General features: G+C 36.2%; 2 protein-coding genes across 3 annotated transcripts in view; one reads left to right on the forward strand and one right to left on the reverse strand.

Moving 5' to 3' along the window:
- LOC110455172 (PIH1 domain-containing protein 2-like) overlaps window positions 1-3,766 on the reverse strand; it is an 8,531-nt gene extending 4,765 nt beyond the window's left edge. For both annotated transcript variants that reach the window (XM_021505147.1, XM_021505146.1), the window contains exons 1-3: window positions 3,661-3,766; window positions 2,629-2,872; window positions 670-793 (exon numbers count right to left, since the gene is read on the reverse strand). In XM_021505147.1, coding sequence (XP_021360822.1) covers window positions 670-793; window positions 2,629-2,817 — 313 coding nt within the window. In that variant the 5' untranslated portion in view covers window positions 2,818-2,872; window positions 3,661-3,766. The remainder of the gene's footprint in view (window positions 1-669; window positions 794-2,628; window positions 2,873-3,660) is intronic.
- A 40-nt stretch (window positions 3,767-3,806) lies between these two features.
- LOC110455171 (uncharacterized protein C11orf57-like) lies at window positions 3,807-14,691 on the forward strand. Its single transcript, XM_021505145.1, has 6 exons — window positions 3,807-3,893; window positions 5,252-5,398; window positions 6,537-6,865; window positions 9,122-9,181; window positions 11,512-11,604; window positions 13,959-14,691. Exons 2-6 carry the CDS (start codon window positions 5,333-5,335, stop codon window positions 14,659-14,661), a joined length of 1,251 nt encoding a protein of 416 aa, XP_021360820.1. The 5' UTR covers window positions 3,807-3,893; window positions 5,252-5,332; the 3' UTR covers window positions 14,662-14,691.
- The last annotated feature ends 1,608 nt before the right edge of the window (window positions 14,692-16,299 follow it).

Below are 16,299 nucleotides of genomic sequence, written 5' to 3' on the forward strand. Positions count from 1 at the left end.
TGGGAAGGAGGGGGGGGGGGGTATAATGGCAAATGATACTTTGAATATTACATGTTAATAACTTGATTGGAATTATAACCCTGAGTTGACAGTTTGATACTTTGAAAATTTTGAGCCAGCCCTACCCCCAAGGGCTGTAGGGTGGGGCCCAAAGGGGTCAGTGTGCTAAAATTTCTTCATTTTCCTTGTTTAGAATCAGGGGTGCTAGTTTCAAATACTGTTTAGTCTTAAATCTGTATGCTAGATATTGAATAAGGTGGTTTTATTGTTTTTTGTCGCTGAGTAATATTTCTGTTCGTGTTAAAAACAAAATCAACTCTCTGTATAAATATATCAGGTGACCGTTAAGGCCCATGGGCCTCTTGTTATTATTAGGTTCTACCAGACAGCTTATTTTTAGGCCCATGGGCCTCTTGTTTATATTTCCATCAACAATTCTTAAAAATAAATAATTCCAAAGGACTCAGTGATGTTTTGGGGCTTTTGATTTCGAGCAAGTCCCATTTACTAACAAATAGTAAAATAGACCTGACTGTAATTTGCAAAATAAATCTGAGCTATTCGTAAATAATGATTTTTTTAATTGAGATTTAATTGAAATTTTATTTTATTAATTTGGAAACATTGTTTCAATCTTAACATAAGGGAGAAATCCATTACATCACATACCACAGTCATCTCGACCATCTGTAATTTCTGTTCCAGTGACGGGAACAGCATCTTCTGGTGACTTAGGCTTCGGGACCTTCGGCCAGGAACAAAAGTTGATGAAGAATGACTTTCTTTTCGGTGACTGAAAGAAATGATGCATTACATTAATTTAGTAAAAAAATCAAGTTATAAATGTTACCTCCATTTTTAACAAATTTGAAGTTTTTTCAACCGAAAAATTAATAAGAACAACTTAGATAAGTAATATTTTTCAATAATAATTTGACCCAATGAATAATATTATGTAACAAATAAAATTAGAAATAAAATAATTTTGAATGAATAATAGAACACTTCATGTCGTTAAATGCAAAATTTAATATTTGTAAAAAAAATATACATACATAATATCAAAACTGAATTCCAGTGTAACAGATGAAAATTAGTTACTCATAAAAATGAAGCATATTGCAAAGTTGATTTTATTTCAGCATTTTCTCTTTACATTTTTTTTTGCAAAATTTTTGGTGCTTTTTCCTGCCTATTTTTTTCGTATTTTGAGTCACTGAAGTCTGTCTTATTGCTTGAGATTCTCCAATTCTATTTTGGGGAAAATTTATAGTCTGAATAAATTTTGGAATGTGTTCATAAAATGTTATTAACTTCACTTTAGGCTATCTGTAGACAGGAAACACTGTACAATAACCAGATAGTGGCAAAACTATCCAACGCCTTGGGACTGATAATTGGCTGGTACATTAACTCACTGATAATTGGCTGGGACATTAACTCACAAGTGTAATGTATGTAACATAGTAATCAAACGGTGGACAGAGTTAAGGGTGGGAAGTGATATTTGCAGGGTAGATGGGGGACATGTGAAGGGTGGACAAGGAACATGTGAAGGTCAGGTGGGGCACATGTGAAGGGTGGAAGGGAGACATATGGAGGGTTGATGGGGGATATGTGAAGGGTGGATGGCAGACATGTGAAGGGTTGATTGGGACATGGGAAGGGTGGATGGCGGACATGTGAAGGGTTGATTGGGACATGGGAAGGGTTGATTGGGACATGGGAAGGGTTGATTGGGACATGTGAAGGGTTGATTGGGACATGTGAAGGGTTGATTGGGACATGTGGATGGTGGACATGTGAAGAGTGGATGGCGGACGTGTGAAGGGTTGATTGGGACATGTGAAGGGTGGGTGGTGGACATGAAAGGGTGTAATTGGAGGGGGGCATGTGAAGGGTGAATAAGAACAATTATATGTTAGGGTGGATGGGGGACATGTGGATGATGGTTGGGGTTTGGGGACATATTTATGGGGAGGGTTGTGAAGGGTTGATGGGGGACATATTGAGGGTGGGTGGGGGTGTAGGGTGTATGTGGGGAAATGTGAAGGGTAGATTAGGGATATGTGAGGGATGGAAAGGGACATGTAAAGGGTGGATGGGGGACATTGTGAGGATCAGTGGATAACATATGAAGGGTAGATCAAAATAAAATGAAGCATATAATTTGCTATGCAGTTTTATTTCAGTGAGTATATTTATATAAAGGGTGGATGGCCCCGACATGGGAAGGATGGATAGGGGATAAGTGAAGGGTAGATGAGGGATATGTGGAGGGTTGATGGGGGATCTGTGAATGGTGGGTTGGGGACTTGTGAAATGTGGATAGGGGCATGTGAAAGATGAGCTTGGGACATGTAAAGCAAAGGACAGATGGCAGACATATGAAAGGTTGGTAAGGGACATGTAAGGGCAGTGGGGTGGACACATGAAGAGTGGATGGGGGATATCTCAAGGTTTGCTGGGGGACATATGAATGGTGAATAGGGGGCATATTAAGGTGCAGTGTTTCTGCATGGGGAAAAAGGTGTGGGATGGGATGGGGAGGTTCTCACTGTCATTTGAACTTTGGTTGCATGAGGATATTTGGGTTTGGACACATGGAACACTTTCTTCATGACTCACCAGTATGTTTGTCTGAACACACATGTGAGGCGTTGGTGGAGACATAAATTCTTGACCCTCCTTAATGTGTTTGTCAATGAATTTTTTGTAGGATTTGGGGTCAGAGTTTGCCATATCATCCAACATGGTCCATATATGCTGAGCCTGATGCATCATGGAATCGCTATCAACATTCCCATCGGTGTCCATTTTGAAACAAGAAGACAGTGTTTTTTTTCTGGTTTCTATAGATCTGTGCTTCTTTCTAAAAAACAAATAAGATTTTTTTTCAGGTTAATGAACACTTGGCTCGATTATCAAAACCACGTTTTTCTTAATAAATCAGTACATTTATGTATTTAGGATATATGCATTGTACATACATAATATAAACTAATATAGTGACAAAGTTGCCTTTCTACATTCGTGTACATGTAGCTTAGCTTGCCCTAGAGGGATTTTTTACATCCTTTACAATGTAGATCATCAGTGGTAGAGCGTTTCATTAGAAAGAATATGGGATTGCAGGTTCGAGCCCCAGCAAATGCACATGTACATATTCTTCCAACTTCTTCCTTTAGCTAATTGTAATTTCTATTAATGTGTAGTACTAGTGTACTAGGGGAAATTCGGCATAATCAGTTTTTCATCTTAGACTTTTAGTTTTTCAACTGTAATGTGACTGTAGCCTACTGTACAGTACAATGTCCCGTCACGTAACTGATGAAACTTATTGAAGTTAATTTCACAAACAGCAGGTGCCGAAACGTCTAACTTATGACCACGGCCAAAAAGGAACTGGAGCATGACTCTGTCTAGGGTCTAGTACATATTTAGATAACTACATGTTATATCAGGGAGGCAGCGTCGCAGTAATGTAACGATGTACAAAACAAATGTATTCATGACGCAGTGCCTGTGCCTCAATCGGTCCCTCTTTTTGTATGACCTGTGGTAATAATAATTACAGTGATGTTACATAATCTTTCAGTTGTGTTGATCAAAGAAGCTCATGTTCCTATAGTATTTAAGGAACAGCAAATCTCATCTTACCTGTCGTAGTAGACACTTGGCGTTATTTCAACATGTAGGCCTATCGCATGCCGAATTCACAGGCCACAACATGAAGTAGCGTCCTTAGTATGCGTAATACGTCATCAAAATGTGTTTTCAGGGGAGATCACTCTTAATTTCACACAAACGTTTACACACCAAAAACAAGGGGCAAGCGGCACATCGGCTGGATGCATATATATATGAGAGGTGATTGATCGAGGGAGCTGATGGTCAGTATGGTCATATTATTAGAATATTTAGCACGTACACCAAGGGGAAAGACATAAATCGAAAGAAAAAGTAATATCTAGGTGAATTTCGAATTGATTTACGGTCTTTTTTTTATGGTAAACATGACTGTATGAGTGTATCTCAGTTGCAGCTGAACATCAACGTTAACCAGTCCCTACTAGATCTACTAGAATCTAGTGATCAATCATGATCATGAGTAGACAATCGCTAGAACAAACAATGAAGCATTCCACTCGTGTATATATTAGAACAAACAATGAAGCATTCCACTCGTGTATATATGCGAGCAACCAAGCATTGTGCTGAACAGGTTTTATTTTTTTATTTGCATTTATATTTAGTGGTTGATAACATTAAATCAGGGAAATAGGTGTAGTAATGCAGGAACGAGTAAACAGAACATTGTTGTTCACTACTAATAATTGAATAACTCAGGAAATAACTTCATATAAACAACTTGTTCTATGAAATAAATGATTCCATAGACCTACAGCGATTTCCATTGTGGTTGTCTATGGGTCTACCTATGTTAATTTCAATTATTGGTGATTATGTTATGCCTTATATGGCAATATTCAATAATCAGGTCATTGGGACATTTCGTACAGACAGTCTTGAGTAAGTTTGGTCCAAGTTGGAATCAACATATTAAAATAATGACTTTAAAACGCATGCAAAGTCAGGTTTTCCCCGCAAACTTCACAACTTTTTATAAAGTTATATAAAAAAATATGTTACATGGGCCAAACTTGCCTAAGTGTCCCCTATAATCATCGATATATACCCTATATTCTAATTATATATATAATCCCTATAATACGATGAAAGAAAATAGGGTAAAGCCTTTATGCCTATTCATAAGCGCGAAAAAATATGAATAAATAAAAAAAAATGTTTTAAGTTTGGGCAACACCCTAAATAAATTCCTGTATCTGCCCCTGCATTTTTACAGTAATTAATGTGTTTTGTTTGGGGAGGTTACTGCATTATGCATAGGAAAACAACACAATGCAGTGAGACAGGGTTCATTAATTCTTTCCAAAAACTATTTAAAACTTGGGGATAACTACAGTTCAATCACAGGGTCACGTTACAAATGTCTGAAATACACATATGCTATCCTGATACGGGTCACAACACACATAAACATACATGTATATGTTTATGTGTGTTGTGACCCGTATCAGTAAAGCATATGTGTATTTCAGACATTTGTAACGTGACCCTGTGGTTCAATGGACAAAATAGACAAGCTGCAAGCATATGTCTTACGGTCATTACTGATATGAATTGCTGTACACTGTATACTATTTAGATTTATTACATTTATTTAAAGGAAGAAAAGCAGATGTAATGAAGTTAAGATCTCGGTATAAAGATTGAAGTTCAAGTCTCTGTTGACGTGTCAAAGGAGAAGATGATTACATCTGCTGCAAAAACGCTGCTGAAAAACCACATTCGCCATGCTGATACACATAACAGGGTACAGTATATTAGTTTAACTTTGATTTCTGTATGCTAATTAATCAGTAATATTTTGCCGTTACCCTGAGACTTATAGATCTATGTATACACTATAGCTTCTTAACTGTTACATGGAGACTTAAGTCTGTATGCTGCCTTACCATTACAAGGAGACTGACTAAAAGATATTTGCTGCGTATTTCCGACAAAGACAATGATGCATGTTTAATACCTAACTGTTACATGGTGACTTAATGGTGTATGTTATCTTATTGTGACATGGAGACAATAGGCTGTATGCTGCCTTACTGTTATATGGAGACTTAAGGGTGTATGTTACGTTATTGTGACATGGAGACTTAAGGCTGTATGCTACCTTACTGTGACATGGAGACTTAATGCTGTATGCTACCTTACTGTGACATGGAGACTTAAGGCTGTGTGCTACCTTTCTGTGACATGGAGTTATCATACTACATATTTACATTGTGTATACTACAGACTTTGACATTGGTACATATAAGAGTATTTTAGGCTACAATGATTCCTCACCCATCACCCAAGTACTCCAGGGAATCAGGTATGGACCTGCAGACTGCACCCTAAGGAAATGATTGAAAAACACCAATAACAGTTATTACCGAACACTTTAATAAAAAAAAAATCATGAAAACGATGTTGATCCTTAAGCTTTTACTAGACAGACAACATGATCCTCAGTGTTCGTATATCACAAGTACATGTCTCCAGCTCTACACAGTTGATGAGGTCAAATATGATTTTATTCAATTTAGTATAAAACTTTAAATTGCTGTTTTCAAAGGGAGGCAATCACTGTGACACAGATAGCTGTGTGCGGGTAGCATTTTAAAAGTACAAGAAGAGGTAATCTGGTATGTTAAAATACGATAAGTTAATAAATGGTATGGTTTGTTTTTGATAAATGGAAGTAATCTGGTAGATTTTGACAAAATGATGTCATCTAGTAATTGTTTTGGCAAGAGAAAAGTGAGTATTCTAGTAATGTTTCATGGGTGGGGAGGAGATGGAAGGTAAGTGCCAGGTAACCTAGGTATTTTGACAAGGGGAGGTAATCTGAATATTTCTGACAAAGACAGGTATTTGGTATTTTCTCATTATACAAAAAATTATTTTAGATGGTGGAGGAGTCTGAAATGTGGGCAACTCAGAGTAAATTATCCGCCATGGATAGGAAAACAGGTACCACAGATAATTACAGAGGGAGAGGAGATCGCACAAACTCTAAATACGACCCGAGAGGTCGACGACCCAATCAGTTTCAAGGTAGAAACGACAGCCACGATTCCTTCCTATATGATGACAGGGACGACTCAGAATCTCCTGAAGATCGTTGTGGGGCCTACATGGACAGACAAAAGTCTGATCGCGTTGTATCCAGCCGTGATTTGGAACGGTTTAAGAAATCTCGGAAAACCAAACAGGACCTGAAGGCAGGAATTGACCGGTAGCTATATATATAAATATTTCATGCTCACAAGTTGGAAGTAGAATTAATGTTGAAGTGTTTGGTTTTTCTCTAATGGTTTATAACTAAGATAATCGGAACAACACTATCTGATAGTGCTAGCTTTGTATATGCCCCATTGGCACACGCCGTTTCCTACATACAGGCAGGTGCAATATACATTTTACTTCAAATTTGACACATTTAAAAAAAATGATCAGTCATGCCTCAGTTACACTGTATTTGTGTTACTTGCTAATAATTTTGATATTGCATTAAACTATTTATGACGTGGGTTACAATGTATACCATATGACAAATTGTTTGATGACCTGGCTGATATATGGAAACCTCAGATTGATACAGACTATATGTAGGATATGGAAACCTCAGATTGATACAGACTATATGTAGGATATGGAAACCTCAGATTGATACAGACTATATGTAGGATATGGAAACCTCAGATTGATACAGACTTCTTCTTCTTCTTCCTTTACAAGGATCAGACTCAAAGGTTTGAGTGCACTTGATCCTGGGAGGTGGCATTAAAAATGTTAAAAACAATTATTTTTGTTAATTTGTACTATAAGATAAAAACAGAAAACACGTTATGGAATGTTGAAACTAGCCAGGACAGACCTGAAAGAGTTCAGGTTTGGCTCCTGTGCTAGGGATGATGGTAGCGAATTCCAGTTAACAATAGTTCTAGGGAAGAATGAATATTTATACAAATTTGTGTGGGTTGATATTTGATTAATTCTGTGGGCCTCTCTGGTTCTCCTGTCGCCTGATGTTATGAATTGGGATGGATCAATAGCCACATGTCCGTTTGTTATTTTATATAACATCATGAGCCTGGCTTTTGTTCTTCGCTGGGCTAGGGCCGGGGCTCCCAGTTAAGTATATTTATCATGTTGGTGACACATCCAGGCTCTCTAGATATATGATCATTAAATATGTATCTGGCAGCCCTACGCTCTACATTTTCAATTGCTAGGACCTGGTCTGAAATAAAAGGGTCCCAGCAAGTGGCTGCATATTCTAGTGATGGTCTTACTAGTGTGGTGAATGTCTGGGTTTTGACTTTTCTGGTGCATGATGACATGTTGCGGCGCAGAAATCCCAGTGTCCTATTTGCCTTGTTGGTGATGGATTGTATGTGTTTATCCCAATTTAGGTCTGAGGTGAAAGTGACCCCTAGGTATATTATGTAGGATATGGAAACCTCAGATTGATACAGGCTATATGTAGGATATGGAAGTTGCACTTTAACTAGGAGCGATAAAACATATTAACATGACAATGCAATACGTTGATATACGTATCACAGTTACATAAAGTAACAATAGAAGCAATGTGAAAAGAAATGTTGCATTAAACAGTATTATTACAGCAGGAAATAGACTTGGTCCAAAATTGGCATGACTTTAAAGTTTCACACAATTCACGTCTTGCGACATGCATGCTGAGCTGGAACTGTCACTCGCCATGGGGTAACGAATATGAGTAGACTAAATTCAGAAACGACCCAATCCGGAAAATATCAAAGGTGTTACTTGTCCTCCAAAAAATATTGTGTATTGTACCGTATTCAAAGTATGGTAACACATATATTGTCGCACAATATATCATCGCAGCCCTAACAATAACCTCTAATTAATTATTGTAGTGATGGGAAATCAGTTTAAAATCATAATCGATAATCGGGTTGTAATCGGAAGTAGTAAACCGATTGATGATTGATTACATGATCAAATTATCGGTTTATAATTTAATAGGACTGAATTACCAAAATAAAGTGAGAACGCTACTATCATATCAATAGACAGATTTGTTATCTATACATTAGGTTTCGTTCTTTAATAATGGATGGCTATCAAGCAATTTTTATGCATTTTTCTCAATCATATAGTATAAATTATAAATATATATGACTTTCAAATCATACTTTACATGGGAGACATTTAAATACTGTGTTTTGAATGATAAACTGATTATAATGATTATGAAATTTGTAATTAATAATCAAAATCTGAAAGGGCAAACCAAACCTTTTTTTATTATAACCGATTATCAGACCATCACTACTGTATTGTGAGGTAGAAACAGGCTGAATTACTTACCTGTCAATGCAGTGATCAGTCATTTCTACACATTTTCACTTTATACCTTCAACAGACAATAGAACATACCTTTGTGATTATGTATTCCTAATGTTTTAACTGCCATTAACCTTTGACCTCTGCATTGTAGTTGGGACCACAGTGGGTTTGAGAAGCAGAATGCCGGGAGCAAAGGTCAAGATGATGCGAGGTATAATACCAGGGCAAATAAAACAATCATCTGTTTCTTTCATTTAAGGATCCCTGTACCACTACGAAAAACTGCAATTAAGTGCTGGCATTTTTTTTCTGCATGACTATCGCTTTTGATAAAACATTTCTGAAAGGAAAACCATACCATTTTTGAGAAACAATGAAGATGAAATAGACCAAACATTATTGACAAGATTATTCTGAAAGTCAAAAATCAACGGGGCTAGACCTGGTTCATACCCCAGACTCCAGATTCTTGTACTATCATTTTAACTGATTGAGCGACCAGGTCAATGGAAATGTCCTGGCCCAAATGAGCTACAGTTATATCCAGGTGGAAGTTAAGGGGAGGTAATTACTGTATATAGGGAAACACAGAGTGTATGCAGTGAAACAGGGATCCTAAAATCATTCACCCCTGAAATTTCATTATGGACTATTCCAATTTAAACATATAAACTATTGTCTTCAAAAAGATTGGGTTAAAGTTCTGAAAGCTTCCCTAGGCCCTCTTCCAACAATATAATATACAATTAGATGAAACGTGATAACAGAAGTTTTATACACAGACATTTTTGTGAGTCATGAATATCTGTTTCAAAATTTTGATTCATGAGTCAACTTATGAAGAATTATAGTTTTTTCTTAAAGAGTTAGTGAGTTTCCAGAAAAGTATGATACATAGAACAAAATATTTGAGTCCTAAATATCATCGATATATATAAACACATTATAATAGACAATGTAAAGCAGAAACAGATTCGAATGGAGGAAAGAATGTAAGATTTCTGATAATTTTAGGGGATGAAACTGCTAGTAAAAACATTTTTTTCTGCAGATAATTACGTGTACAGAAAACCTAAGGGCTTATAATTAATGTGCACCTCATTTTTATACGCCTGTCAAATTTGATGGGAGTGTTATGGTATGGGTTTCTCTGTCCGTACGTCGTCAACTTTTGTTTGACCGGCAATCACCTCCTACATTTTTCAACCGAATTCTTTGAAACTTGGTGTACATTATAATCATGATATAAAGTTGTGTTTCCTCGAAAAGAATTTTGATTCAACAATTTTTGCAAAAGTAATTGCCCTTTGTTTATTTCAGTATTAGATTTTTTGTCCGGAGATTTTCACCTATATTTTTTATAGCATGTCAGCTAACCACTCTTAGAATGATGCAGATCTTATTTCAATGTAAGAAAGAATATAACACTATATGCCGTTTGACTGGCGTATATTGTTCCACCCTGCGGTACTCTTTGTTTGGTTTATAAAATCGTGACAAGCTTACCAGAATTGAGAATTTCTTAACTGGTGATTCTGATTGGATATTCCACTGCCAAAGCCACTCCCCCCTCCCCCCTCCCCACTCCCCACTCCCCCCTCCCCTCTCCAACAGGTTAAACTTGGGTGTTGTATAATTGACACTTATTGATAACAGTCACACCATCATCAATTTAATGGGTCAGCGAAGCATGATCGACACTTTTGGACCTGTATGGCAAGTGGTCAGATGTGTTACAGTTTTGGTTATAAAAAAGTTAAAGAAGTTTTTATTTAAATACATTTATAAGAAGGTCAATGAACATCACAGTTGTAAAAAAAAAATTATACACATTGTCTGTAATGTTTTATACACATTGTCTGTAATGTTTTGTACACATTGTCTGTAATGTTTTACACACAATGTCTGTAATGTTTTAAACACATTAGATGTAATGTTTTATTTACATTGTCTGTAATATTTTATACACATTGTCTAATGTTTTATACACATTGTTTGTAATGGTTTATACACATTGTCTGTAATGTTTTGTACACATTGTCTGTAATGTTTTACACACAATGTCTGTAATGTTTTATACGCATTGTCTGTAATGTTTTAAACACATTAGATGTAATGTTTTATACACATTGTCTGTAATGTTTTATACACTTTGTCTGTAATGTTTTATACACATTGTTTGTAATGTTTTATACACATTGTCTGTAATGTTTTATACACATTAGATGTAATGTTTTATTCACATTGTCTGTAATATTTTATACACATTGTCTAATGTTTTATACACATTGTCTGTAATGTTTTATACACATTGTCTTTAATGTTTTATACACATTGTCTGTAATGTTTTGTACACATTGTCTGTAATGTTTTATACACATTGTCTTTAATGTTTTATACACATTGTCTGTAATGTTTTAAACACATTAGATGTAATGTTTTATACACATTAGATGTAATGTTTTATACACATTGTCTGTAATGTTTTATACACATTAGATGTAATGTTTTATACACTCTGTAATGTTTTATACACATTAGATGGGGCCACAGCGGATATCGTATGATGTATCCAGGAGATTCTGACAGTGATCATTGTAAGAAAAGAAAACGAGAAAGATACCCCAAGTTGAGGTAAATATACTCTATTTACTAATTAATTGTGACATAAAGACATACACCTCCTGAACAATTTAAAAGTTTACATTAACCCTTTCACCCTTATGTTACTTGAGTAGACTCTACCATGCATTGATATGGATGAGTCCATTATGGTCTATGGTGGTGAAAGGGTTAATATAACTCTGCAATATATTTTTAAACAAATTTAGAACTTTTCAAGAAATGAGATATGAGATTGGATGGGTGATGGTGAGAGTGGGGAGAAGGAGGCTCAAATAATTAATGGTATAAGTCCAGTCCATTTATCACAAGCAGTAAACCTTGAAAACACAGAATTAATTTTGACCTATTTTAAGATATCTTAATGTATTTATTATGGGAGGTATAGAGGGGAAATGGAAGTATTTATAATTAATACACTTCTAACACCTTGTAGATAATGTATGTGGGTTTTGGGTGTTTAAATCATCATGAATATCTGTGCAGTAGATCTTGTTGAGTCATGAAAATAGGCTTTCTTGCATCACAATTAAATTTGGCTTCGAGACCAACTCTTTTTATCAGCCCTTGACATAGACAAAACTTAAGCAAAATTCAAACCTTCAATGTTAGATGAACTTGGTAAAGGGAGATAAGTCTGGCATACACAGGTATGGTCCGATAACCAAGTAATCTGATATTGATATCTCTTCCCTTTATAGGTTGACAGAATTTTGATTCTGCTTTGTGGGCAAATACAATGATGTACTTTAAAACAGACAGTATAAAAAAAGTGTTTGAGATGGCAGTGTACTGTATAACCGGAAATTTGTGTTGCAGTTCAATTTTTGCCCTTTTCGTCCTCCGTAATGAGGATCATTACATTGAACATAAGTAAACATTGTATGCATAGCAATTGAATGTGAAGGGAGCGGATTTAACCCTGGACGAATATGGATTATTCTGGTGAAGGGCGAATAGTTCAACTGGGCCTAAAATTCCCAGTATGCAGTAGTCCGTCTTTTCGTATTGCAGAGTTATTTGCTATTGTGAGCAGGTATTGATTGTTACGTCATTTGTTTGTGAGAGTAACGTCATAAATTTTTGAGAAAACGATGTAATTTTCTCACACAGACTAATGACGTAACAATCAATACCTGCTCACAAGAGCAGATAACTCTGCAATACGAAAAGACGGAATATAACCTATAATGACTTTGATGGTCATGGTATAACTCCCCAGAGCCATTTTCCGGGTCACTCTATGTTAATGTAACCAAAAAGGGAAATCTGTTTTCACTTCTACCTCAATGGTTATACATTTAAGAATTTTGGATTAATTCAATATTTCACAAGCCAATTAAAAAAAAAAGTTCAATTTATGAAACCATGGCGAGGAAAGGTACTCGCAATCAGTCCAGAATAAAAAAAAAAGCAGTGAAGAGGGAACCCAGAATCATGTCAGGTTTGCTAAACAACAGGTAAATTAGTTTTATATTGGCATTTGGCACATGAATGGGAAAATCATCAGTATTTTTTAGCCAACCATCATCAGATGGTGGGCTATTCAAATGACCCTGCATCTGTGGTCCGTCGTCCATCCTTTATTCCATCTGTCCTTAAACAATTCCTTTTAACTTTATTTCTCAGAAAGTACCAGAGGGATCTTTCTCAAATTCCACATGAAGGTTTCCCATGGTCCCTATAGTTATGCATATCAAATTTTGGGACTGATCGAAAACCAAGATGATAGTTTATTTGTTATTTCTAAGGAAGTACTGGAGGGATCTTTTCAAATATGATATGCATGTTTCCCTTGGTCTTTTGTTTAGCATGTTTACTTTTGTGACTGGTGGAATGAACAAAATGGATGACAGGTTGCGATCTTGGATTTTGACAGTAAAGTTTTTTATTGCTAATTCTCAAAATGTGCTCGAGGGATCTTTAACAAATTTGATATGTAGGTTCCCCTTGGTCCTTAGTTGTGCATGCTTTATTTTGAGAGTGATCATAAAAACAAGATGACCGCAGGAAGAAATTAACTAGACCTTTCTCATATTTCACCTGGGTAAGTACTGTATTAGTAAATATGTGAAATGACAAACTCACATGATATTGATGGTGTTCTTTTATACACAGCAGTACAAAGTTTAGCCCAAGTGACCTGAAGGTGCATTTACCATATATGCATGACTCGATCAAATATATAAGAGAAAAGAAGAGAAAAGATCAAACTTACATTATAGAACTAATGAATATGTACAATGGTGGGCACCAAGATCCCTCTGGGTCTCGTCTTGTTTTCTTTTCTTTTATATCATTGTATATTTGGATTATATTTTCTTTATTAAAATTTCGCCTTATGATTCTTTTATTTTTCCTGCCAGTAAAAAGAAAAAGTACAAGAAGCGCAAGAAAAAAAGAAACAAACATATCTCAGAAAGTGAGGATGAAATGGATAAGAAGAAAAAATCAGAGGAAGAAAACATAAAAGCAGCTAAAGTGAGCACTAAGTTAGGCAGCCTGAAACAAAACTCTGATCTGATGCTGATGCAAAGATTCACCAGTGAAGTACGACCTAAAAAACCGTCTAAACCAAGGATGAAAATGAGGACATGGAATAGCGACAGTTCTGCAGACTCAAATTCAGACAGCAAATATCACAAAGACAAATCAAGAAAGTACCGAAGCAAGAAATCACGAAGGAAAAAATACAGATCTGGTGATAGTTCGTTTGATTCAAGTTCAGACAGTGATAGTGAAGCAGAGGGAAGTCATGTTAAAAGGAAAAGAGTTAAAAAGCAAAAGAAGAAAAGACGACGCGAAAGTGATGAGACAAGTTCAGATTCAGGAGAAAGTGGTCCGTCAAGTAAAAAAAGAATTCGCTCCAGTCAAACAGACTCCACCAGTGAATCGGCAGTCTCTGCTGAAGAATACTCGCACATCAAATATCCTCAAAAGAAATACAGGGAAAATTCAGATTTAACAGATGATTCAGATCTCGGTGAGAAAATGAAACATGATACAGACTCTGATTATTCTACTGCAAGAAAACACAAAAAGAAGAAACAGAAGCATAAATATAGGTAGAAATAGTTTAAATTCTGATTAAAATGAGGCTGGAAAAGAAAGGAAGATACGAACCGACACAATACTGTTTGCATAAAGCAGCATGATACCAGCATATGCTGCACATTTGTATGGTTTACTATAGTAATGGTTTACTAGAAATTAATACAAAATCTGTCCTTCAGATTCCAGGGGTTATGCAGTGTTATGTTCTCCGAGCCCTGGAATTCCGTCTTTTCGTATTGCAGAGTAATCTGCTCTTGTGAGCAGGAATGGATTGTTACGTCATTTGTTTGTGAGAATAACGTCATCAATCTTTGAGAAAACAATGTAATTTTCTCACACAAACCAATGACATAACAATCAATACCTGCTCACAAGAGAAGATAACTCTGCAATACGCAAAGACAGAATATGTCATGATAAACTAATCACTAGCCCTGCACCACTGGGCCGCGGGTTCAAGGCCTATGTGCAGCAGTTGCCATGGCCAGGTCAGTGGTTTTTCTCTGGGAAATTGGGGTTTCCTCCACCTGTAAGACCTGGCACATTCTAAAATGACCGTAGCTGTTAATAGGAAGTAAATCACAAACGTGATAAAATAAAACTGTAAAATACTGACTGATCATAAGGTTTTTGAAGGTAAATGAGAATGGAAACCCAATTTCAAAGAGGTTCATTGTATTGTTATTGGGCTGCAGAATTCTTCTGATTTACATCAAAGGATCAAACTAGTCTAATTGTATCATCCTCAAGGTGGAGCATACGGATCTAGAGCCTTCAGTTTTGACATGACATATTTCAGAGACAGAGGTGCAGGGAACACAAGAGAGCAAAACCTACCTTGAATTTGGAAGATGTACTAGTTCTGTCCCTATTTCAAATGTTTGACATATGTAAATTTGCTATAACTGATATGTTGACTTGCATTATAGGAATGTTTTTGGAATAAAAGTGTCGTCACAATATTTATAACACAAAACTTAGTGGTGTAGTCTTTGAGAAATGCCGTGCTAGTGGTGCATTTACACAGAATGTACCTACAATTCTGCACAGCCTGTCTCTACTTAGATATCCTAAAGGTGGATATGTTAGTCTAACTAGCAGTTTAAGATGATGGTGTCGCAGAGAGCTTGAAATAATCTCAAAATGAAATATCTTGACTTCTGAAACAAGACACCCAATGCACTTGATTTGTTCTCATCTATACGACCCCAAGCAGTGTATAACGTTTAAACGTGTGTATACTTTCATAGCAGTTTCCCATTTTCAGATAACATCTCTTGCACAAAATTTCATCTTTAGCAGGTAGTCTCCAGTGAACACCACAGCTTGTGGTATATTCCGTGCAGTTCAGCATACACCAGTTGATGGATTCCTAAATGGAATCCACTAGTTTCTCCATGAGAGTAATTGAAATTCAAGAGTTGACCTGACAGAGTATAGAGCCTAACCTCTTATCAAACACTTGATGGAAAGAGGAGATGACCCAACAGAATATAGAGCCTAACCTCTTATCAAACACTTGATGGAAAGAGGAGATGACCCGGCAGAGAATAGAGCCTAACCTCTTATCAAACACTTGATGGAAAGAGGAGATGACCCGACAGAGTATAGAGCCTAACCTCTTATCAAACACTTGATGGAAAGAGGAGATGA

This window comes from Mizuhopecten yessoensis, unplaced genomic scaffold (genome assembly GCF_002113885.1).
Source record: "Mizuhopecten yessoensis strain PY_sf001 unplaced genomic scaffold, ASM211388v2 scaffold8149, whole genome shotgun sequence".
Lineage (NCBI taxonomy): Eukaryota > Metazoa > Mollusca > Bivalvia > Pectinida > Pectinidae > Mizuhopecten > Mizuhopecten yessoensis.

What these genes read in the sequence shown, in the direction of transcription:
- LOC110455171 (XM_021505145.1), top strand. Translation starts at nt 5,333, where the DNA reads ATGATTACATCTGCTGCAAAAACGCTGCTGAAAAACCACATTCGCCAT. An exon ending in ATGCTGATACACATAACAGG is followed by an intron (nt 5,399 to 6,536) that starts GTACAGTATATT and finishes AAATTATTTTAG; the next exon opens with ATGGTGGAGGAGTCTGAAAT. An exon ending in AAAGGTCAAGATGATGCGAG is followed by an intron (nt 9,182 to 11,511) that starts GTATAATACCAG and finishes TATACACATTAG; the next exon opens with ATGGGGCCACAGCGGATATC.